At 36.9% G+C, this 24,511-nt stretch overlaps 1 protein-coding gene across 12 annotated transcripts in view; it reads left to right on the top strand.

The window, feature by feature from the left end:
• MYO3B (myosin IIIB) overlaps positions 1-24,511 on the top strand; it is a 207,588-nt gene that overhangs the window by 9,433 nt on the left and 173,644 nt on the right. For all 12 annotated transcript variants that reach the window (XR_003561591.2, XR_008733663.1, XR_008733661.1 and 9 more), the window contains 4 exons: positions 17,940-18,123; positions 19,598-19,732; positions 23,230-23,334; positions 23,597-23,696. Coding sequence is in view for 8 of the 12 variants with exons in the window: in XM_027810755.2 (XP_027666556.2) it covers positions 17,940-18,123; positions 19,598-19,732; positions 23,230-23,334; positions 23,597-23,696 (524 nt within the window). In the remaining 4 variants the exon portion in view is untranslated. The remainder of the gene's footprint in view (positions 1-17,939; positions 18,124-19,597; positions 19,733-23,229; positions 23,335-23,596; positions 23,697-24,511) is intronic.

Below are 24,511 nucleotides of genomic sequence, written 5' to 3'. Positions count from 1 at the left end.
AATACAGAGAAACTATCTGGTTTAATAGCTAGACAAAAGGTGATGATTTATGATGGCATAAGGTTGCTCAGCTGAGAGCTTCACAGAGTTCAGCAGCACTGCTGAGAAAATGTGCTTGGTTTCACACTCCCTCATAGCAGTGAAATGGCTGCTGTGAAATGAACACCTTCTTTTGACCAATCTGTGAAAAGGCATTTACAACAGAAAATTCACCCACTGTCTGAGCTGGAAGGTGAGCGCTCTTTGTGACAGGCTGAAAGACTGGGGATGTAACATCTACAAGGAACAGCTGAGAATGTAACCTAGAGTACTTGTTAAATCAGGCAATGTCCTTTCACCTGTGAACAGTTGTGGTGAAGAGTCCATGCCCCACTCCCCCTTTCATAAATTAGAGTGATCTTTACACATGTAAAAGGCACATCTTTTGCAAACTGATTAGCTCCGTGCAAATCAAAATGGGAAAACCAGCCTTTTAGCCTTCAGAGCTACAGTGTGGACAAGGAGGCTGTAATGCTGCTGCTTCTTCAAGGTATGCTTCTTGGTACAGCTATCTTAAGTTTTCCTCATATTTGCCTCCACATGCTGCAGTCATTCCTCGTGATTCCTGGTAAAGGTGTTCCTGAAGTGGGAAGTCATGGGGTGGCTCTAGCTCCCAAATACTAGTAGGTTCCCGTTTTCGGGGCGTTCTCTGGAGTTAGTTACTCTGAGTTTCTCTTTTGACTGGCAGTATCAGCTTACTTGACATCTGATTAACTTGTACGTACTGCTGATAACACAGGCATATGTAAACTCAGATATTGCACAAACTCGGGTATTTCAGCAGAGTTTCTGTTCAGCTCTTATTTGCATTTTACCATTAGTTAACTGGAAGAGAATAAAGGGAATATTAACCACTTGGGAAGGAAGGACTACAAACAGCTTTTTGGGGAGCAATGACAGAAGCTCTGATAACAAGCACATGAGGCAGTGATCTTAAATCTTAAACCAAAGTGAAATTGGAAACTGCCTGGGACCAAGAGCCAGCAATCAGCACTGTACAGTAAAGCAACACAAGGGCCACAAATGAGGTGTTTGAAAGTCAGGAAGCTGGCAGTAGAGTGGGACCTGCTGAAGCAGCTGGAGAGGGACACAGCAATCAGCACCACAGTGCTGCAAGGGCTCAATAAATGATTTATTTACTTGGTGGAGCTCTGAAGGAGGAGTTTGCCTTAATTACTGCAGTCCCTCAGAGGCACAGAGGGAAAGAATTCCCTGCACACAAGTGTATTTCTAGACCTGATCTGTAAAAAGTCATGCTATACTTTTCTTCTGAAACAGATCTATTGCTGTGGCCACACACCCCCTCTTCCTGCCAGTAGCCAGCTCTTACAGTAACATACCATTCCTGGGGCTTTCACCTTTCTCTGTATTTTCATCATCCAGTCGGTTACTGTCTCCATGTTCACAATCTTTTGTAAGAGGGACCCTGTTCATTGGTTTGTTGTTGTGTGTGTCCCCCATTACCCACATGGTCATGGTACTTTTGAAGTGCTTTGGAGAGCAAGTTTTGCCTTTTCCTTTAAGAACTCAGCTTTGTTGTCATGCTTTCCTTTCTGTTTGAATGTAGTCTGTTACAGATATATACTCTGCTTGTCTTAAACCAAATAATTAATAATCAGAAAATTAAAGGAAAAATGACATACAGTTATGCTTCTGTTTGTTTATGAATGAAAAGAGTGCTGCCACAAAGTTACACTGATACCTTCTTAAAAAGTAGTTGCAAGAATTGCTGCTCCTGGGACTATTTCTTATAAGGAATGTAATGAACATTCTTCTAGCACTATGAGAACTTTATTGTAGTCTGTTTTTAATAGTTGTAAGGTGACCTATGGGGTAACTTTCTGTCTTTATTTAATCTTACTTTTCTGAGTCTTAACAATAGTACATCTGGAGAGATGCAGAAAACATAGCAGTGTGAAGTTTTAATGATTAAAACTTCTGTAAACTTTGGATGGTGCAAATATATAAACCTTATTTGTCTACCTGAAATATGGAGTCATCTTTCTAAATAAATTTAAAATATCTCCTGTACTGTGTTCTACAGGAAAGAGAAATTATTAGGAGTGTTTCAGGAGGCATCTTACTCTAACATTCAGGCTTAAATGAAGGACCTTTGCTAGTTCTGTACTGGATAAAAGTGAAAAGGCTATATATCTCCTTACTAAACTAAAGTCTTGATGACAAACAGGTGTGAATATTTAATCAGCCAGAAGAATACTTCATTACCATTCAAACTTAGTCTTATGCTTTCGTGAACTCCAGAGACTTACAAATCAGAATGATTTTATAATCTGTGGCAAAGACTAATTTTGTTAAATGATATATACTAAATTGCCAGAATTTTGCAAAAGCTGTTATTAATAGAAGAAAGAAAATAAATTTGAAAATAGGTTTTAGGAGAGGGGATTTTTTAAAAAGCAGGTCCTGAATTAAGGTTCTAGTGTGGCATTTTGTGTAATGAAATATTGGTTGTCTTAGTAGTTACTCAGTTAAGAACAGTATGTCCTTATGGCCTCAACTGCTTGCATATTCTGCGTGAAGGAAGAAAAAGAAAAAAAGTTTGTTTACCTTAAAATATTTGCCTTACCAGTTCCACACCACACTCCTTTTGATTTCAATGAACATTATCTATGTAAACAGTATCTAGCATAAGATAAAGACATTAAACTTTAATCTAAGAGTCTATGAACCCTAACAGTTATCACCAGGCAATGATGTAGCACGTGTATCTTCATCTGTCTTCCTTTAAGCAGGTGAAAATAGTGACCATGAGAAAAACGTATCTGACTCATCTGGTAATAGGGCTTTTGGATCTCACTGGTTTTGCCTCTTGATATGCACTCAAGGATCTGTAGATCTGTAGGTCTTCCTACTCTTTAGTTTGAAAAACATGCAAGGTTTAGCATGTTCTGAGGGAGGGTAGCCTGTAAAAAGGCTTGGGTAAAGTGCTTGTAGGCCCTCTGCAGTTCTGTGAGGGCAGGCGAGATGAGAGCCACCGGTGCCAATGAGGCAGCAGCAGCAGTAGTGGCCTTTCTGAGCATGGGGTGTCCAGGCAGGACCCAAGCCAGGCAAGGGGGTCAGGCCCAGCGATGGCAGTCGGGGTCAGCTGACAGTCCAGTGACTGCCAGACAAGCCTGTGGCAACAAGGCAGACTCAAGGTCTGGCCAGTAGACCAAGTGTGCAGATTAGGGTTTGGGTCCGGGTGAATGGGGTACCTGCTTGGGCAGAGGCATGGCTGTAGGATAGCTCAAGCAGGGACCAAGGGTGATAACCTCAGGTTAAATGCAGCTCCCAAGAGAAGCAAATACCCTGACACTGCAAACTTCCGCAAAATTATGTAGTCCATTGTGCTGCATATGTCTCTTTGCATGTGCTGGACACCGTTTAGTGCTGGTTGTTGCCATGGATAAGCAGTTTTGCATGCTGATCTTGCTTGAGTCAGAGCTCACATGCTTGTCTGCTGCAGGTCTGTTTTCTCCTAATATGTGGGGTTCCTGAAAACCTTTGTGATGTCAGAGTACAGCCCACTCGAGTCATTCTGTCATGGGTGAACTTCGGCTGTCTTGTCAAGGATTAATTCTGGATTTTGTGGTAGTTTTCTTTTGAATGATCATAAGATGATATTTTATCAGAGACATTTAATTTGTAAACTTGCGTGATTGTCTCTTTTAATCTCTTGACAGCCACATTTTTAAAGTTTTTCTTAGTACACATAATGAAAACAAAACGTCTGATGGATTTCTTTATTACATGGAGTACCATATTCCTTCTGGCTTTGTGACATAGTGCTGTACTTCTTTTCTACATCTGAATTAGCAAATACATCAACTGCTTCAGAATCTGACTGTCGTCTGAAAGTTTTTCTTCCTTTTTCACTGGCATCCAGTAGAGGAAGGCAGAGAATGATCTGTCATTTACAACTCCTAATTTTTCCTCCTCCTTTTTTGTTCAGGAGGCCAGTGAATCATTTCTGAAATCACTATAGATCTGAGGTCCTTGGAAGAGAGTTATTATTCAGAGAATAAGTCCAGCAGAATATGGCTTTCTCTAACCTGTCCCTGTCAGATGGGTTGGTTTGGTTTTTTTGCCCTAGAAGCTAAGATACATGAATTTGCAGTTTCAAAATCACCAGCCTTTGTACTTTGTGGCCTTTTTCTGGCTGACTTTTCTCAGTAGTGATGAGAGGAGGGCAGGGTTCATAGCCTGTAATGTTATTTCCTAGTGTTTGCAGTAGTACTTCTGCTTCCAGACTCATGAGAGTGATGTTTCACCTGTGTTCTGGACTGAACTAGACAAGGGGTTTGTAGTCTTACCATGGAAATGCTTTGTTACAGCATCCCTCAAAAATAGGATTGCATGCTAAAAGAGTATCAAACTCCAGAAACTTTCATTATTATTACATACAGCCTCTATTAAAAGACTCAGCTAAATGAGAGACATGCCTTGATCCCATTTATGCGTTGGCTTAAAGTATGGTTGTTAATGTACCACAGAACAAATATATAAAAATCTAAATGTTGACATAGATGGGCTTTGTCTCTGAGGTTTGACCATCTCCAGCTAACTTTATGCTTCACAGTGGACTGACAGTTTGTGAAAAGTTGAGCCAAATGTGTGTAATCAGTAAAGTGTGTTATGGGGCAGGTGAGGCTCTTCATGTAAAGCCTAAAGCCATCAGCCTCTCCAGAAGGTGGCAAGCAATATTTCTGTGGAGGAACAGATTACTCCCTTCTTAGATACATGACTAGTAGTTTGTGTTTCAGGGGAGCAGACAAAGGCAAATTGCCCCAGAGATGGGGATGGTTTATAAAGGAAAAATAATTGCCGAGGTAGGATTTCCTTATTTGAAGTTGATATGATCTGAAAAAGAGCTGTGAGTTTATTAGATAAGAAGACCCTTCAAAACTGTCTGAGTCTAGGACGGACGGATTGTTTCTTTTAATTTCTATTATCTTGTGACATTGTAAATCTTGGTAAACTGCATTGTTTATTATGGATGTAGCAAATAAATCCTTTCATTAGCTGTTTATGCTGACCTGGTTTAGATGAGGAATGATATCAATACGACCAGCTAACTTCAAGGAATTTGTGCACACAGGCTCTTGCAGTGACACTGAAGTACTCTCAGGCAGGCAGCAGCCTAAAACATTTCTTAGCAACTGTAAAGGATAGTGGAGTTGCACAGGCCAACACACAAGCCAGTGACTCAGTACCTAAGAAGAGGGTAGATTTCCGTTGCTGAAGAGGATACCTGTCTGGTGTGCTGGTGAGAAGCCCAAGGATTGCAAAGGAGTGTAAGATGTAAGAGGATGTTACCGCAAATGTTACAAATTGGAAAATCAGAGACAGAGAAAAGTGAGATACTGTTTCTAGGGTACACACAAAATCCTTCTGTCCAGGACCTCAGCCAATTCCTATACCATGCTTTCAAGATGGAGTTTCTTCCAGCTCCTGGTAGTTGCTTCCTGTATGGTGGTTACCTTCACTAATGTAAAGGTTGAGCAGACTATTAGTCTGTTAGGTAAGCATGCCTCTGAGATAACATCCCATTTTTAGAATTAGTTCAGTTTTCATTAGTGAATTAACTAGACATATAAATATTTATGACTATCTCAGATTTCTGATTACAACAGGAAATAAATAATTCATTATAGAAAATTACCTTTGTAGAATTGATACCACAAGGATATAAATCAGATACGACAATTTCCAAAAAAGTGGCCCAATATATTGAGGTTTGGAACACCCTCAAGTATGTTTTTGGTGCAACCATTGCAGTTCTAAACTGGGTAACAAAACTTCTGTTGTGTGAATAAGTAGTCACGTGAGAGTCTTTTTACAGAAATGTGCATATAATATAAATATATTGATGGCTGGGACAATTTAGGGAATCTACAACATATGATTTCTGTTTGATATTGCGAACTTTCTGTGTGTAAGTATCGGACTGTTTACAAGCATCTTTTTGAATCATATTTGCCTTCTCTGTTGTACTTCTGCTTTGGTAGGTTAGTTGAAATAAATTTTGCACCTGCAGAAAGCTAAAAAGAATAAAATTTAAATCTTGATGAGTGAATGGCATAAAATAAAGGATTGAATACTCTGTGTGGCAAGCCAGTTACCAAGCTTTAAACTTAAACTGAGAGGCCGTTTTGGTCACATAGTGGGTCTGAAGGGGAATCAGGCTAACAAGGAAGGCTAGAAGATTGAAGGAAAGGGATCCTTATCAGCCCTTTTAAAGGAAAATGGGCCTCTCTTCTCACAATACAGGTGCTTGCTGCAGAAATGAGGAGGAATCGCTTAGAAAAGAGCAATTGCATTTCTGAGTTCAGAGCAGAACTCAGAGATTGAGGAAGGACTCTTGGTTATAGGGAGTTAGCTGAAAGAGTCTGAGATGTCATGAAGCTAATGCAGTGAAGTTTTAAAACAAGGTATTTATTTTTTTGACTGTTTATATATGTTCGTTGCAATAGTTGAAGGGGCTTTCAGAAACCCTGTTAAGTTTGTGCATATATCTGTTTCACCTCTCACACTATACCCTTGTTGTGGAGCTCTGAGACAGGGTTTCATGGCACTGGAGAATGAGCCGCCAGTATACCTCTGGCTGACTGAGCTGGTCCACACGAATGTGTCTGACAAGAGAAGCCAAAATGCATGTGCTCTGAGCCTCAAGGGACACATAAATATAGCAGTCTGCAGGGTTGCCTCTGCACGGTTACCTGGGGACAGCTGATGAGACTTCTGTGAGGGTTATGGCAACAGAATATTGCTGTAATGTTTAGAGAGATGTAGCTTGGGATGCCTGTGTAGGAGATAGCTTTCAATACAAGGTATTACTATTGAAAGGTACTCCATCCAATTTGTAAAGAAGCATGTATAAAATATGATTTCTGCAGTACAGGAAGAGAGTTACAGTAAAGAGTATCTCTTGAGTTCTCCTAACACCTAGGATTGTATTTGAAATGTAAACTGTCTTTATAATGCTATGTAGTAAAAGGAGCATCCTAAAATAAGATAGTAAAATCCTTACACCACATCACTCATACCCTGTAAAGATACCTTTCTTGAGTGGATAATATCAGATGCTATTTTGCCCATCATGCTTTTATTCTAATTAAAGCTTACTTTTTTAGTAGATGCTCTCTTCTTAAACAGAGGTAGGAACTTGGGGGTTATTTGCAGAGGGTATCCTCACTGAGGAAAAGTGACCCGTTGCTATATGACATGATAGAACAAAGGCTGTAGATTAAAGCATTGTTAAAAATTCAGTGCCAACATAGCGCTGTAGATCCTGCTTCGTACTGTGTGTGCAATCTAGTTTACTTCCTTTTATGGTGAAAGCCTTAACTGCTTTTTCAGTCCAGTGCTGCTTGTGGTGACATACAAGTATGTTATCTATTCACTCTTTCTTTGATTTGTTGAATGGTATCACAAAATGTTTTCCTCTTTCCGAGTTCTGAAGACCCATAGTATTGAGCACAGAGCTGTTCCATAAACTGAACAATATGTGAAAGAAAACTGAAAAGCTGCTGATGAACTGCTAAAGGCTGGTTATTCCAGGTCGTAGTTGCTGTACCCAGTGCATGGTTACAGTATCCTTACCTGTCATGTTTTCTCTTCCTAAATTAAGTTCAGGCATTCCCTTTAACTTTCTTCAGGAGCATCTGCAGCAGCGGAAGAGTTAATCTGGGAAAACAGACCGGTTTGTTACTTTGTTCTGTGTTTAAATTCTATTCTGAAAGTTCATGGGTGACTTTTGTTGTTGTTGTTACTAAATTGTTCTCTCTTCCAGATCACTGCTTTTGGAGGTGTTAATCTCCCTCAAATCCCCTGAATCAGTAGGAATTGAAATTGATTAGTGCTTCTCAGTGTGAAATACCTGGCAGGAGCAAACTCTGAGAATTTTTGCTTGTGTCCGTATTGGCATCTGCTGTTTCTCCTGGGGTGAGAAATCTCCTTCAGTGGGATAGCTCAGTACTTTGGTAATGTGTTTTTTGTATTAGTGGACATTAGACCTATATGTAAATTGCGCAGACTTTCACACATCTTCCCTAGTGCAATAAAGACAAAACAGGTCTTTCTTATTGATGACCATATATCAGAATGTATAATAAAGTGTATCAAGGTCTAAATTATTCTTTGAAGTTACGGAGCCAGACTTTTTACTGAATGATATCTGAGAGAATCAGAGTACTGCAGCAATGTTGTTTGCTATGCAAGTCACAATATAAAAACGCACGAGTCATGAAGATAAGAAAAGATCCATAAGTTATTATATTACACTGTGGAAAGCTATTTTCACTTTTTTTTCCTGAAACTAGCTTCCCATCAGAGTTTGCTAACACATTAATCTTTCTGCTTGCCTTAAATATTAACAAATTGTAAGGTCTTCTTTAGGTTCAGATCAGCAAAAACCAAAGTTGTTTTTGTTCTTCTTTGTAGATTAAGGCATTATTAAATAATGTATACAGGTATAACAGCTCTGAGCAGCTTCCGTGTGTATCACTATCTGCCCTTTTCTTTTACCTCTCTGTACCCCTAAATCCTTAACTGATTTTTCAAGTTCAGTAATTAACTGTGAGTAGCAGTGGACATTGGCATTGTCCTGCCACTCTTTGTCAGTCTTTTTGGCTGGGAAGCTGTCAAGCCAATTCCTTGTGGATTTGACTTCGTCTTTGTTACTGAACTCAACTTAGATGGTTATAGACCCAGATAGCATAACCCGAATAATACATTTATAATTTATTAAACTTAATTCTTTAAAGGTTCTTTTGATAACTGCTCCATGAAGATAGCTGCTGAAGGAAGTTTAAATTTAATGGATTCTATCTCATATGCCTATTATTATTTTTGAAGCCTGTTAGAGAAGAGAAATTATGCAAATTGGTGTCACGCTAGGCTACTGCACACATGCTGGTAATGCATAACAACTAGCTCACTGATGAAAATACTTAATCTTAAGCAAGACTCATTGTCAGCACTAAGTTCTTCGTATCATGGTTAACCGTTTATTATTATTTTTCTTAGAGATAAAGGAGAGTCTGTTCTTATTAGAAATCCTCATTAGAATAAAACTGCTGTAAAAGTAATACTGGAGAACTATAGTGATGAATTATGATTGATTACATTATACAATTAAGGTATATTGTGAAACAATAGGAAGATCCCTTCAAAAAATTAAGTAGTTGTTGCCTCTCTGTGAATGGCTAAATGGCTTTAATTCTTCAGCTCCTGCACATAAAAGACTTGGTGAATAGATCACACTCAGGATCAATTAGTTTCACAACAATCTTTACCATTAACAAAGCAAAGCTGCTAGGATTGAACCAGTTTATCTGTACTCTTCATGACAGCATTTTAAGCTTACATGTACTGCATTGTCTGTCTAGTACTGGGCATAGGAACCAGTACGCAGAACACACAGTTCTGTGCAGCACTGGCCGATATAAGCGCTCCCTGTGAGGAAGCTATCTTAGCCCTGAAGAATTTCAATACCCTTAGCAGGGCAAAAATGCAATAAAAGGTAGGCTGGTTTCAGAAAATAGGTCGCTAATGTAAGTTTGCAGTTTTCTTCTTCCCAGTTTTATCCTGCATCTGTCTTAGATTTCTTTTTCCTCATCTGTACACAAAGCCTGTCAAGCTTTTCTGATTAGACTGCAATGAAGAACGTGGTTTTGGTCTAAGGGTCATCATTCCATTATAGCCATTCATCCTTCCATTTTAACACCAACACATACATTTTGTTTGCCCTGTTCAATTGCTGCCAAAGGAGGCAGAGAAAACCTTCTCAGGTATTGATTTTTCACACATGGGGACTGTAGCTTGTAGTCACTTTATTTGCCACCTGCAGTTTATAACTGAATGGGCTCATGGCATTATAAACTTCATCTTAGCCCTGAGATCCCAGCCTGAGGTGAAATTGATGTGTTAGCTGTTAGTCATTTGTAACTACTTTAATGTATTTTGCTAGTTGGAATTCTCTTTATATGGCTAATATAAATAGCAATTTTGCAATAGAAATGCCACTGATCAGAACTTTCTGTTTGAGTTATTGATCTTGACTGGGTTTCATATATTTGGATCTAGCCTTGGATAATAATTTCTGCTTAGTATTTTTTTGGTATCTCTGTTTTTCATTGTTACATTTATAATGTAATAATTATGAACTATATCATGGTAATTGACTAGATACATAATTTTATTCAATATTTGACCCTCGGAGTTGTAGATATGAAACTGATCAACTAGCAGTCAAAGAAATGAAATGTATTATAGTTCCTCATGAATGATCAGGGGCTTTATTTCTAGTGGTACTCAAAATTTCACTAGAACTCTTTGTTGCTTTCTATGTTAGTAGCAAGATATCCTTTACCTCACAGGGTAAAACAACTTTGCAAAAACACTTGCTTTACTGTGCACAGGATGTGATTTTTTGCAATAACTTGAAGCTCAGCAAAGCATTTGGTTTTCATAATTTAATACAATTTTTTTCTGTTCATCCCAGCTTCCATTATAGGGTTTTTTAAAATACACAGTACCTCCCAGAAACCTTGGAAGTGTCATTTTTCCCTTAATAATACATTTTGCTAATTTTGTGTTGTTCCACCATCATGCTAAGAATTCCAGCTTAGCTACAGCAGATGTTGTCTTTTGGGTGTATCAGAGGAAAGAATGAATGATAATTATTATGATGGTATGAAATTAATAAGGTGAAAACTTATCAAATTAGTTTCACTGCTTATGAAACAAGTTGCTTTGTGGCTTGCTTAGTTTTGTGAATTGCTCTTTACAAATCTTTTTACTCTAGCTACAGTTCAGCTTTTGGGCACGTAAAATTAAGAGAAGTTCAGCTATAGCAGACCAGAATAAATCATGTTGTATCTATGAAATCCTCTGAAAATGAGTAGAATTTAATGGTTCTGACAGAAACAAATTTTATTACTAATATAACATCATTGACATCAATGAAGATTAATTAGAAGAATCAAAGCACTAAGAAACTTCCTGGAGTACTAGCGATCATTTTTATTAAAAAAGATGAAGCGGTTTGAGTTCTCCCTCATCTTCAAGACCTTCCTGCTCTAGAAACCTCCAGTGGCTGCTTGTTCTGTTCTTGATTATGCAGTAGATTTGAGGCAGTGTTTAATTTAACTTAAAAGTTCATGGGTCCATTCTGTGCATGCTAAGCAGATCTCTTCAATATTACACCGTCCCATTCAACTAGAAAATGGCTTGAGGTGAAGCAAACTGGTATGACTGTTGTAGACAACAGATGACACAAAGCCAGTGGTAAGAGAGAAGCAACTTCAGAATGAGTTCTGGGAAGCAGGAAAAAACTTAGATGCAGTTCTGAAGGGCCCAAGATGCCAGTAGTGCTACCAGAACCCCATGGAAGATGGAATATTATCAAGAGTGTTGTGGCACTTGCTTGGGAGTCACAGGATGAGGTGCTAAATAGTTCTGGAGTAAAATAACTTCTTTCAGCAGTGCCTCCTGATCTGACACAGGCCTTCAGGAAAGACTGAAAATGCATGCCCCATAAAAAGCAGTGTTAGATTTGTAGGGGAGCTGGTCAGAGGCCAAGCTGTACTTTACCTTTGCCTACATGCATTCTAGATCTGTTTGTTTACAAAACTGGCTGATTGTGAGGATGTATCTGCCCACCCAGACTACTCTTCTGTTTGATTTATATGAACAACATAGAAATGAGCAATCATTACTGAACAAAGGTTAATGCTTTACTCATAAATATACGAGTAAAAGAAGAGTTTACTTAAAAAAAAATTGTTATACAACAGATTATGATGCAATAAATCTAAATGAAAACATGCAACTGGATTGTTTGGACAGGGCACATACATCTTTCCTACCATGCATACTCCAGGATATTAATGGAGAGTTTTCTGGTTTAGACTCAAACATTTGATCCAAGAATTTGAGTTAATGTTACAATCTTACAGCTGCTTGTGGTTTAGGAGTGGTGGTGTGAGATTTTCACTGTTTGATTAAAGTGTTCAAAAATCAAGTTGTTTTTTCTCTTTATTTCTAGAGAAGGAGGTGACATCTAGATTTCTGTGCCATGATGTCAGTAGCTGTTTTGTGGTCAGTTTATTATGGGTGATCCTAGGAATTGAGTTGTGTTTTATGCTGTGATGAGCTGGAAGTGTAGACAAGGGAGCAAGCATTCACAACGCTTTTCTCAGACCTAGTGTCCAAACACAATCTGTTGCCACTGGTTGTCAATCTGTTCTGGCCCTGTGGCTCATATTACAAGTCTAAAAGCTTGAATTATCTAGTCCATCCATACAGACGAAGAAGAAGGAAAGAAAGCAACAAAGATATTCCCAAATTTAAAGGACTTCATGTAGAGAAAGGGAGTGTATGTAAGCACAATCTGTAAAAAGTTAAAGAAGTTTTAAGTTGGGAGAACATTTTTCCCAGTTACATCCTCTCCATCTTCATTTTGAATGAACACCCACTAAGTCAGTTTCATGGTTTGTATATTCAAGAGACTTGTTCTGTGAGCTGAATTTAGCAGGAGTGTTTTCAAGGATCTACCTTTCATCTATGAACAGCAGCAGTTCTATTCTGGATTGTCCTATCTTTCCCTTACGCTGGCATAGTGAAAAGATGTGATCAGTTGAAGTATGGTTCTTTTTGTTTGTAAGTTGTATAGCATCAATAACAGCTTTTGAACATACTTTTATCCTTCTCCTTCATCTCCTTCTATCACTGACCTTTATCCTGGGAAGAACTATGCACATCACATTCTGCAGTCTCTCTGAGACCAATTGAGAACGGTTACAGGATAGTATGTTGATGGATTCTTTTGTATGCTTCATTTCAAGATATTGACATCCTCTTTGTTTTAACCTAGCCAGTGAGAAACAGCAGGAGGAGACTAGCAGAGGAGGCTGTTCTGACGATTGATTTTCTTGTGCCTTGTGGTGGTTCATTAACTCCTCTAACAATTGCTTCTTAGGTAGCTGTCTGGGTGTGACCATTACTAGCCAGCAGAATAGGGGCTGTCATGGCCGGGTGAAGCCATAGCTGATAATGTCAATTTTACCTGCTGAATTCTTCTATCTATGAGTTATTCATTTAGTGTGGAAGCAATATTGAGCTCCCTACAAATAGTGAAATATCTTAATTTTTAATACGACATTCTTACTCTTACACAGTATGTGTAGATGCCGGAAGAGTACAAGCCAGCTGTTTCACAAGAGAGACAAGAGGGATTAGGCAAATAGAACATTGCAAAAATTAGCCCTGTGCATGAATTGTTCATTTGGAAACTGTATGTTCAGTTTTGTTTCACTAGTATTGACTGGAATCCCTAATGGCTATATTAGAATTCAAAACTGTCTAGTACTGTAAACCATGAGTGTTAGAAAGCAGCAGGCTGGAGTGAGGCTCTCACTAATTTCAAAACCTCTATGGATGTCTCAGTTTACTGCGAGCTAGAAAAGGGTGTGTGTTGGAAGGCAACAGGCAGATTGCTGTTGAGTAGAAGTTGAGTGAGGCCGTACTGAAAATAAAACAGTAATTATATAGCTATTTCTGGCACTGTTTTTCTTGCTTATGAGTCCCTTTTGTCCCTATAATTTCTGAGAAAGATAGTGGTGATAATAAATTTGTGAGAAAAAGTTGCTGATTTTATTCCAGAAGTAATCGTATCATTAAAAAATATGCATGTAGTTATTCTATACAGGGTTTGGGCTATTTGTTTTGTTTTCACAACACAGGTGAAGATCACAGTAGAACTTCTAGGACACAATGTAATTTTCCAGATGGCTATTTTGAGGCTGTTTAGAGCCCTGGAATACAATTGGAAGGCTGTAGTTCACAGACTGAAAAATTATTTGTGCACTGTCCATAACCTGTATTTCTTTTACGTTATCTTTTATATCAAAAAATACATGTAGATTATTTTTCTTAGGGACACTGTTAAGGAAGGGATAATACTGTGCAATCATAGATTCCAATGTTAATCTTACAGAGAAATATTTTCTTTAAATATAGATAAATGCTATTTGCACATTTGCCTGACTGCCATCTAAGTTAGTCTGTCATGCCTGGTCTGACTTAATTTGTTCTGTTAAAGTTATCAAAATAGAAAAATCCAGATGTTATGAGAAAACCAATGAAATGTGCTTTATTGATAGAGAATATATTTTTTAATGGATAAATGAGAGAAACCCTGCCAATGGCTGTTTGTTAATAATTTTTTTGTCTTACCCTATTTTTTGTCTTGGTTGATCAACTTTTGCAAGATTTATTTTTAGTATATTATCTCTGCTTTAAAAAAAATAATCGTGCTATTTGTCCCTATTTCAGCTTGAGAGCAGTTTGACTAGACTCCATCAAGTTGTCCTTACTTTTGCTTTGCATTCTGTTTCTTCCCAAGTATCCAAAACAGGGTTTGGTAGAGCACTATGGGCTTGTTGATAGCATGTAGTCATTCCTCAGATAGCATAAGTGTGTGCAGTTGCAAATAGCTTTGTGTAAGATGTTCCCCATCCAGTAGAGTTAATTGCCAAAGTGTAATTTTTCAGCATCTGGTGTGGGCTATTTTGCTTGCCTGCATGGAATAGATTTAACCATGAGAAGTTTTCTCCAGCTGGTGGCAGAAATAATGAAATACTTGTAATCAGTAGGTCTTTAATAGGTTGAGGCTCCCTCTTGGGAGGTCATTGCTAAGTTTTTCACAGCTAGAAGCCACTCTCTGTACATAATTTCAAAACCCGGAGAGGTGTGAGGCCTGACGTGGGGGAAGTGAAAGGAGAAATGTCTTCCTAAAGAAATTTCAGCTTCAGCATTTTAGTGTTAAAGTCTTCTGAATATGGGGGTGTTGGAAAAGTGGTTGCATTCATACAGAACTTTCCGCTGTAGAAATAAAAGGAAATGACAGCCCTTGTTAAAACAAGGCCATTTTGTTTTCTGAAGCTCAGCAAATCAGGGAAAAAGAAAGACACAAATTCAGTTTAAAACTTCAGTTTTTTCCTTTTGAAGTTTACATTTTGTGTTTTAAAAAAATAAACCGGATTTTACAATATTGAAGATAATAGCAGGTACTGCTCTGCTTTTTTGTACTGTAAAACATTCACATCTATCATAGGAGAATGTCATAAGGGTTACTTTGTTTTGTGCAATGGGCACTTTCACTGGTGACAGATATAAAGCCTCATTTAGATATGTATTGCTTGAGTTCAAGAAGATGGTGTTTTAGTTTAATTAGAAGAGGTTTATGGTACATATTTGGCAAATCTGATTCCATGTGATGCATAAACATGCTACCTGCAAAGGCTGTCTTGTTATCACAATGCATAGAAATGCTCACTCGCTAAAATTTTTCTTCAGTCCTCCACCAGGACTCCATCTGTAACAATTTTGTGTCAGATTTTATTTTGTCAACATTGTCTTCTGGTATAAAGAAATATTAATCTATTTTGAAAATTTGGAGTTAGCATTTTAAGAGTTACTTCTTAATCAGGAAAAAAAGCAGGCAGTGACACTAGATTGTTTTGTTTTAAGGAAAAAACTATTTTTCTGCAACAGCTGCTTGAAGGGAGGCGTCGTACTAAATATTACATTGGTACAAAGAATACCATGGATCATTTTCTGGACAATCTGTGTGATAGCATAATTGTTATAGTGATAGTAAAGTAAATACTAGGGATTTTGGGGGTATTTTTTTCTCCTTTTTATTACAAGGTTGCATCAAATCTGTTTGCAGTCTATTCTTCTGGTTTTTGCACATGAATGTCTGTAGCATTTCTCCTAAGCATTAAAATCACACCTGTTCAATATGTTGAGGTTTTTTAACCTGAGGTGCAACTGTTCCAATTTCTGTTTGTATTTGCCAACTCCCCCGCCCTGGAGGCAAACCTTGCTCTTAAGGTTGCCTTATCAGGAGCTACATGTCTGTGGCTGCTGTCTTCAATGCATGTAGTACAGTCTGTTTGCTGATTTCAAAGAAGCCTTTCACCTGACCTGCTTCTCTGTTGCAGTGCTAACTGCGTATGTTCAGAATACTGTTCTTTATTTGCAGCGTGTTGTATTGGATCCGAGTAGTGAGAAACTGTCCTAATAACTTACATTATTGACCCATAACAAATAAATGTCATTTTTTTTCCTTCTTCCCTTCTTTTTCCTTCTTTTCTTTGCCTTTTTTGGGTCAAGGGACCAAAGCAATTTGATATGCTATTTGGCACCATCTTTGGTGCAAATGCAGTTTTAACCAAGGAGGGATAATAGAGGTTTTCTCTGAATGCCTATCATTTAAAAAGAGATGATACTTCTAACTTGACTTTGCTAACAGCATGTTTTGTGCCTGCTGTATGGTAAATTGCTTTTAACAGCATGTAAACATTTTGTCTTAGGATCTAAAGGAATTTAAAAATTTCTTCTGGAAAGGAACAAAGCGTGCAAATGAGTTTATACACATGCTTCCATTTTGAATATTGCTATACAGACCTGCACTGCATGTGGATTTGCACACAGGTCATTTTTTTCTCTATCATGAGCAGAAAGCACAATTATTTCTTTAATTAGATAGATGTTGCTTAATTCCTTATTTATCAGTTTCCCCAGCCAGGCTTACATTTTTAGCTAAATTTCTCGTGCCAGATGGTTGCCATTGATGCTGGAAAGTGACAAGGTAAATAAGACAGCAGGTTTTTAAAATTATTTCAAGCAGGTTTGCAGATAATCAGACATGCCTAGAAAGAAATGGCTCAAACCTTAAAATTCAAGCATATGTTTGAGGTGCTAGTTGATCCATCTCCAAAAATCAGTGATGGTGTTGTCCTCAATTGCTTTTGTCAAGATCATTTTCTTACTTATCTGCTTCATTTTGTTCATGGATCTCAGACTTTACATATCCTAGTTAAGCATACAGGTAGCTGAAGTTGTCTACCTACTGACAGCCATCAAACAGGCAAATAGTATTATTTCTTAGAGAAACCATAAACCAGTCAGCTTCCCTAACAATGAGTTATATGAGAAGGTTAAGTTAATCTCATCTTAAACTTCATCTTTCCTTTCTCTAATACCAGTTCAGGGGCAAGATCTAGGTTCTTACTACTTGGGAAGAAATGCTAAAATGGTATTGTCATTTTCCTCATCACCAGAACTTGTGATCTATGTAATTCCAAGGAAGGAGCCCTTTTCATAGGCTGCAGTGATCCAAATGTCATGCAGGAGTGTTTGGGGAAATGACTCCCCTGGCCAGATCTCCTGAAAGTGGAGGCGCAGTCAACCGGTGTAGCTAATCATAACACTCAGTGAAACTCAGAAACAGAGACAAGTGCAATTGTTGAGAAACATCTTCAGTGATGAACGTCACCCCAGCGGCATACTGTTGCCTATTACCAAGTTGATTTGTATTTTATGATACCAGCCAGCCCAGTCTTAACTTTTATTAAACTTGTTATACATAGACGTGTTGCAGGTATATCAGATATGATGAGGTGTTGTACCTACTGAATGCCCGTCTGGCAGTTTTCCAGGCAGCATTAGACAAAAGTATGTCAAAAGCACAACATAGCTTTTAAATGCATGAGAAATAGGGCCTCATTTAATGAATAAAATGTCCATTAAAAGAGTGTGCAGTAGATGGAAGGATCAGATTTTGTCAGAACTTGTTAAAATGCGTTCAGAATGATGCAGTGTATGGAGCAATGTTTCAAGCAAATAATATACACCACAAAGTAAGGAAAGAAAAGTGGTGCTCAGAGTTTTATTCTCATTCCTTCGCTTAGTGATCTTTCTGTCTGGTTTTCATTTGTGATTCTATCTGTACTTCTCAAATTATGACAATTTCTTTATCATAAGATGCCTTCTTTAGTACAGAGTTACTTAGATCTTCACACTGTATGTGTGTCTTCTTTGTTTTCCAGGAAGCCATTGTATGGATTGTTTCAATATAACTCCAGAATGATTGGGCTAGAATCATTAGCTGATCCCTCCGATACCTGGGAAATTATAGAGACTATTGGGAAAGGCACTTACGGTAAAGTCTATAAGGTTGCCAATAAGAAAGATGGGAGTCTGGCAGCAGTAAAGATTCTGGATCCTATCAGTGTAAGTAAAAAATACTAAACTGTAACTTCATTATTAATTTAGAAGAATTCTCAAACAGAGTTGAAATGTAAATCAAATATGTAAGAAACTGAAAGCATCCTGAAGGGAACAATTTTGCAGAATGCATTGACATAAGGCATTTGGTACCAGCAGCTGAAAGCTGCAACTTTAAATTTCATAATCTTGTATATTATTTGAAGACAGTATTTACCTAGTTTCTTTTTCAGTTCTGTGTAACTCTTCTGGAACAAATTTATATATTTGTGCTTGGAGCATGCAAATTATAAGGCGGCACAGAGGCATTCTTCTTAGGGGTCTGCTATAGCAGGGAAAATACAAGATGGCCTTAATCTTAATGTTCTTAATTTATTCTGTGTACTCTCTTAAAATAATTACTTTTCCCATCACAGAATTACTGTGAACTTTAGCGTATTTTATAGTTATCTAAGTGGATAATACTGTGAGGCAATAGTTAAGATAAGAACAGACGAGCATACCCCGAATTCTCAGAGGTAGTTCTTTGCCAGCTCCAGTTTTAATGGGTATTAAATGCCTAGCTTCCCTTGAGCTCTCAATAGCAGGTTTAATTGGCAGCTGCTCAGAGTGGATCAAGCTGGAGTTTGATCATGACAGTTGGGCTAAAATATTTACTTCAAAAAGTTACGTTTCTGTCATCCACCACTACTGAAATTTGTCTTGATGTTCTCTTGTATAAATCTGAAGAAGGTAATAAATAAGATCATATACTTTTTAGGAAAATGCAAAAAAAAGGAAAATGTATAGTAAGAGCTTAGATTTTGTAATAGTCACAATCTGTGCAGAAACAAGGAAGGATTCAGTGCTTATATACTGTGCTAAGTTGTGACCTGTGTTGATATTAAACAGTATTCTGTAATTATCACAGAATTCTTTCATTAACAAATATTTAGTAACATTTGCTTATTTCATGGGTTTTGTTTTGTCTCATTAATTGTTTCTGGTGTGTATGTTTTCCTCATAAGAATGTCTTTGTTTTTCCTGATGACACCTTTGAGGTTTTGTGAAATTGTTCTGTGTTTGGTCGCATCTGATGACCACAGAAAAAAGAACAAGTCAAAGGTTCATGTTTTTACATTTAGCTTACACATTAAAAATATGCATGTTTAAAACCAGGTTAAAAATAATACATTTGTAATTTTCTTATTTACAGCTGATGAAAGTTAAGTATAATTTTTACTTTTCTGGTTAAGTATATTATGCACTGAAAGAATCCTTGAAGAATAACTGCTTGCTTTACATAGACTTCACATTTCTGTATGTAAATAAGAAAAAAATTGCATGGTTTAGTGTGGATTGAATTCAGCTGCATTGAAGTAAAACCATTTAAAAGTACAAACTAATTAAAAAATGGTTCTTTTTATCCATGAGACTTTGTTTGTGCTTTGTGTGGACTTACTGTGTTTATATGTTCTGTATGTTTGTATTTTTTATTTAGGATGTAGATGAAGAAATTGAAGCAGAATATAACATTTTGCAGTTTCTTCCCAATCATCCTAATGTTGTTAGATTTTATGGGATGTTTTACAAAGCAGATCAGTATGTGGGAGGACAGCTCTGGCTAGTACTTGAGGTAAAAACATTTTGATAACATTACATCTTAACTAGCAAATGTCGTTGGGTTTCTGTTTTTCATTGGCAGAAGAGTCACAGGCTATCATGATTGCCCTATAGGGGCTGTTAATCAAAGGGCTGGTGGTAGATGATGTGTGATAGCCTACTGTTGAAAATGACATCCAAACTTAAAAAGTTTGTTTAATAGGGAATGTCCTCACATTTTATTTCTATTCAAGCTGCTATGTTCAGCCTCCAAAACAAAAAAACGCTTTTGCTAAGAATGGTTTGGCTAAAAAGAGCTTGAATTTTTTCATGTTGGAGGAAACATTAGATAAGACATTTCTTTAAACTTTTAGAGAGCTCAAGCACTTGAGAGGAATGCAAAAGACAATGAAGTAGTAGCATAGAGGGCAGTTAACATGCTGCCTATTGCAAAAGTGAACAGAGAAAATGTAATGGGAAAGTCTGTTTTATGGTAATTCAAAACTAGAAGCTAGTTGTTGGAAACGTAGCACCAGAAATGCCTGCTACTAACTCTTCTTGTTCAGTGGCAATCAGTACTCTTGCTATGAAAGTGTATTTTGGTGATCTTGTTGCCACTTAAGTGACTGCCAAAGATTGTTGCAAGATGAGCATTTCTTCTAGATGTTTTCTAGGCTTAATTAAGACAGAGCTTTGCATAGACTGATGAGCAGTAACAGACCATTCAAACATTTCTCTGTTATATCTAGACCAGTAAAAGTTAGTGTTCGTTTTAATTACTTTTTTTTAAAAAAAAATTTACTTTATTTTTAATTACTTTAGTTACTTTTAAATAACTTTTAAATTACTAATAATTTTAGATATTCCACTCTCTGTTCTTGAATGGTGACTGGAATCGGAATAAGGAATCTTCATTTCTGCTTTAAGTTTTGGAATCCCAATAATACATCTAACTTCTATCTGTTGCAGAATTATGTAGCTTGATTGAAAACATTTGGATGTGTTTAATCTTAAATTTCAGTAACTATTAAAAAAGGAGCTTTAATATTTTTATTTTGATACTGTTTTTTCTGTATGCCTGCTGGCTTTGTGTTGAGTTTGGCCTTGGTTTCCCATGTGTTTTCTTTTTTTAATACAAGTGTAGTGTATCCAACAATTGCATCACATGTGGTATTATATATATATTGATATTCTGTATATTCTATATAACAAAATTTTAACAAAGTCATGACGTATTCTATGTAACAAAATTGAATATAGAATCTGAGAGAGTTAGGTGTTTGTAGAGACCTTATCAATTAAGTATGTTCATTTCAGGTGTGTTTTAGTGCACATTACTCAAAGTATTGAAAGAAATATGACATTTAAAAAATTGTGATTTCCTTATATGGATAAATTTACCAGACAAGGCAAACTATTTCTTGCCTTGGAATTTAAATGCAACTTTATGTATGTGTAGCAGTTAATTTTTATATTATAAATTAACGACACTTTTTCAGTAAAAGGAATATATAAAGTACTCAGACTTTGGTCCCTGAGTCTTTGATGAAATATATTGATTGGATGTGTATGACTTCCAAAATTTGTAATAAAAAGGTGCATTTTTTTTTTTCCTTTAGGCACAGTTTTGCCATGCTCACTCACTACAAGCAGGACCTTATTTTGAGAAATAACTAGGTTGAAGAAGGGTAGCAAAAGTGGACACCTTAAGTATTTTTATGATTGTGCAATTCCTGGACAGGTGTAGCACAGACAACTGTAAAGCAAGTTTCCCTACTTTTCCATCTAAATGTGCATCAGTCCACTTTATCACTTTATACCTAATGGTAATACTTTAAGTTTACAAGTTTATTTTGTCCCGGCCCTTTGACTGTCAAGAACAGTGTCACTGACAGCTGCAGTAGTGTTTGTGGGATGTATTTTTCAGTCAGTCATTCATTTAACATATGCTACCAAACAGCTGTCAGTCTGTATCATTTTTCAATGCCAAGAAGTCTGGGGTTTTTTTTTAAGTGAAGGCATACTTTTCTGTATTTTCATTTGCAGGCTAGAGATAAGTTTAGTACAACCTGTCTCAATAGAACATTAAGTGCAATAAAAGCAGTAAACAAAAATCTTAAGACTTAATGGCTTGTCAGCAAATAGTTAAGCTTGGAAAGAAAAACATGGGTTTTCTGCCTTGCAGTGATGAAATTCTCCTGTAAGTACATTTTATGATTAGTATTTAGCTGGATGCTACCACCTAATTTATTAAAAAAAAAAAAAAAAGATAAAATTCACTACTAATAAATTAAAAAGTGAAGTCATATTCCTGCAGAACTCATCAATGGTTTTAGTGATGAAATTTTGCTTCATGAACTTATTTTCATAAAGGATGTCTTGTTTATCATGTGATCTGGTCCTTTCCATGAACTAAAACTGTTAGGCTAGTGAAATTTTTTGATGCAAAGGAAAGTTAGTAATAAATGAAGGAAAATGTGGACATGATGTGATTGAACCTATACACAATCCATAAAGCTATTTGAGAGATGCAATTGTAGAACTTCTGGTTTGGTACCATTCTCCTGATTTATGCTGTAGTATTTTAAACTTAATACTGATAACATAAGAAGATCTTGTGTTAAAATGCATGTGATTTCTGTATGGCAGATACATTGGTAAGGGTGCTGGCTGCAAAAACAGGTTTAGAGGAAAAAATTCAATGAAGGAAAGGCAATCAGTTCTCCCACCTTTATGTTGTTGTTGAACAATTATGAATATTAAAGTAAGAAAAGGACAGAGAAAGAGAAGAAAGGAAAGAAGCCAATAGTTTCTTAGAAGGGCATAGACAGTAAACTAATGGTGCGGGTGAAAACATATTTATAAAGATTCTGATTTTACTTTTTCTCCTCTTTTGATGTACAGCAGCCCATTAGTGGGAAATGCTTGCAAGAAGCTGCTTTTCTGGATCAGAATGTTTCATCTTAGTTGTTGGCAGCACATGGCATCAAACCTGAGTATAGAGATATGGTTTCTGTCTACTTTATATTGCCTGCCAGCAGCAGCATTGATAGAGCGAAAGTTTAAAATGGCTGTAATTTGTTGCCTACCAGTTATCAAGTGCATCCATCTTTTCTGTCTGGCCTTTTCTTTGCACAAAAGCAGTTTTTCAAAAAGACAATGCATGTGTTATTGTGAAAATACTTAAATAATGTAAATTTGACTTATAAATCCTCTTTTAACAGCAAGATACAGTCCTGTTCATAATATTTAGATTTTTAGTTACTTTTTATAAATTACAATTCATAGTCTTCAGTTTTCACTTCCCTCCCCCCACCCAGGCTGCTGTGATTTATTATTAACATTACTAATAAAAAATGTTCTAAGGTGGGGTGACAGCATAAATAATTGCAAGGTAAAAATCTAGTTGTTCCCAGACTCGTGTTGTAGTGCAGTTTCACAAGGTAGATGTTTACAGCCTAAACAGTATATTGCGTAACGAAGGGCTTGTCTTGCTTTTCCCCTCCTACCCCCAACTCCCCCCCTTCACAGCTGTGCAATGGAGGTTCTGTCACGGAGCTTGTCAAAGGCCTGCTGAAGTGTGGGCAACGGTTGAACGAAGCTATAATCTCATACATCTTATATGGTGCTCTCTTGGTAAGGATGTTCATTGGGCTTGTAATGACAGCAGAGGGTGCAATTTACTCATTTCATACATACATTTTCCATTTATAAAGTATGGTAATGTTGATAATATTATGCGGGCTATTATAGTAGCAGGGGTTGTTTCAAGCGTGTAATCCAGTGCACAGATGTTTCTGTAGAGTATGTGCAGATTGTCTTCATTACATTCCTTAATAGTAGGGTAATTGTTTTTAAATAAGGGAGTAAACTTATTTTTGTTACTGCTGGTATATAGGGCCTTCAGCATTTACACAATAACCGGATCATACATCGTGATGTGAAAGGGAACAACATTCTCCTGACAACAGAAGGTGGAGTCAAGCTCGTTGACTTTGGTAATGACCACTTCCCATTTGTTTTCCTGATACATGCAGTTTAGCCAAAGGCATCAATTTACTTTCCCCTGGGAAGGCAGAATGCTATAGTGAGACACTTTTTCAAAAGGATACTCGGAATATTTTAAGAACGAAAAATGGAGAAGAAACCTGATACAGCAAGACTAAAAATTCTAATCGAAAATCAGTAAGAGACTTTTAACTTAAAAGCTTAAACGTAGTAATTTAAATATTAAAAATAATTCTGAAGGTACCATTTTATTTACAAAGCTCTTTTACATTTCACAAGGTATGTCAGTTTCAGGGCATTTGTCCTAATTTAAATTTAGATACTCTGTCCTTTGCATATGAAAAGGAAACATTCTTCTCTCATAAATGGCTTCTGCTAGCCTTAAGCATATTTTTTCCCATCTGAGCAGAAGGTAAAATGGTCCCATGGGTCCAAAACCCAACATCCATTTAATTTGTTATTATTGCTGTTAGATTTGAGTGTTGCCAGTCTGGAAACATCACAAGAAACAGGAGAGAGAGAAAGAGAGGCAGGCAGAGAGAGATACAAGTAGATAGAAAGGGACTTGGCAATAGAATTGCTGCCACTACTCACTTCAGCAAATTTTTTCCCATTTAAACATGCACTTAGAAAAATAAGAAATGAAAGTCCGTCAGATACGTATGCAATGGAATAGACAGTTTTATTAAAGGCAACAAACAGATTATTAGTTATATGATTTATTAAGGAATCCGTATAATGCATATGGTAATTGTCATTGAGAATAGGGTTGTGTGAATAACAGATATTTGTTTAGCAGTGCATG

The sequence above is a fragment of the Falco cherrug genome, chromosome 8 (assembly GCF_023634085.1).
Source record: "Falco cherrug isolate bFalChe1 chromosome 8, bFalChe1.pri, whole genome shotgun sequence".
Taxonomy (NCBI): domain Eukaryota; kingdom Metazoa; phylum Chordata; class Aves; order Falconiformes; family Falconidae; genus Falco; species Falco cherrug.
Note: the sequence above shows the minus strand (reverse complement) of the source record. Positions and strands in the feature narration are given on the sequence as shown.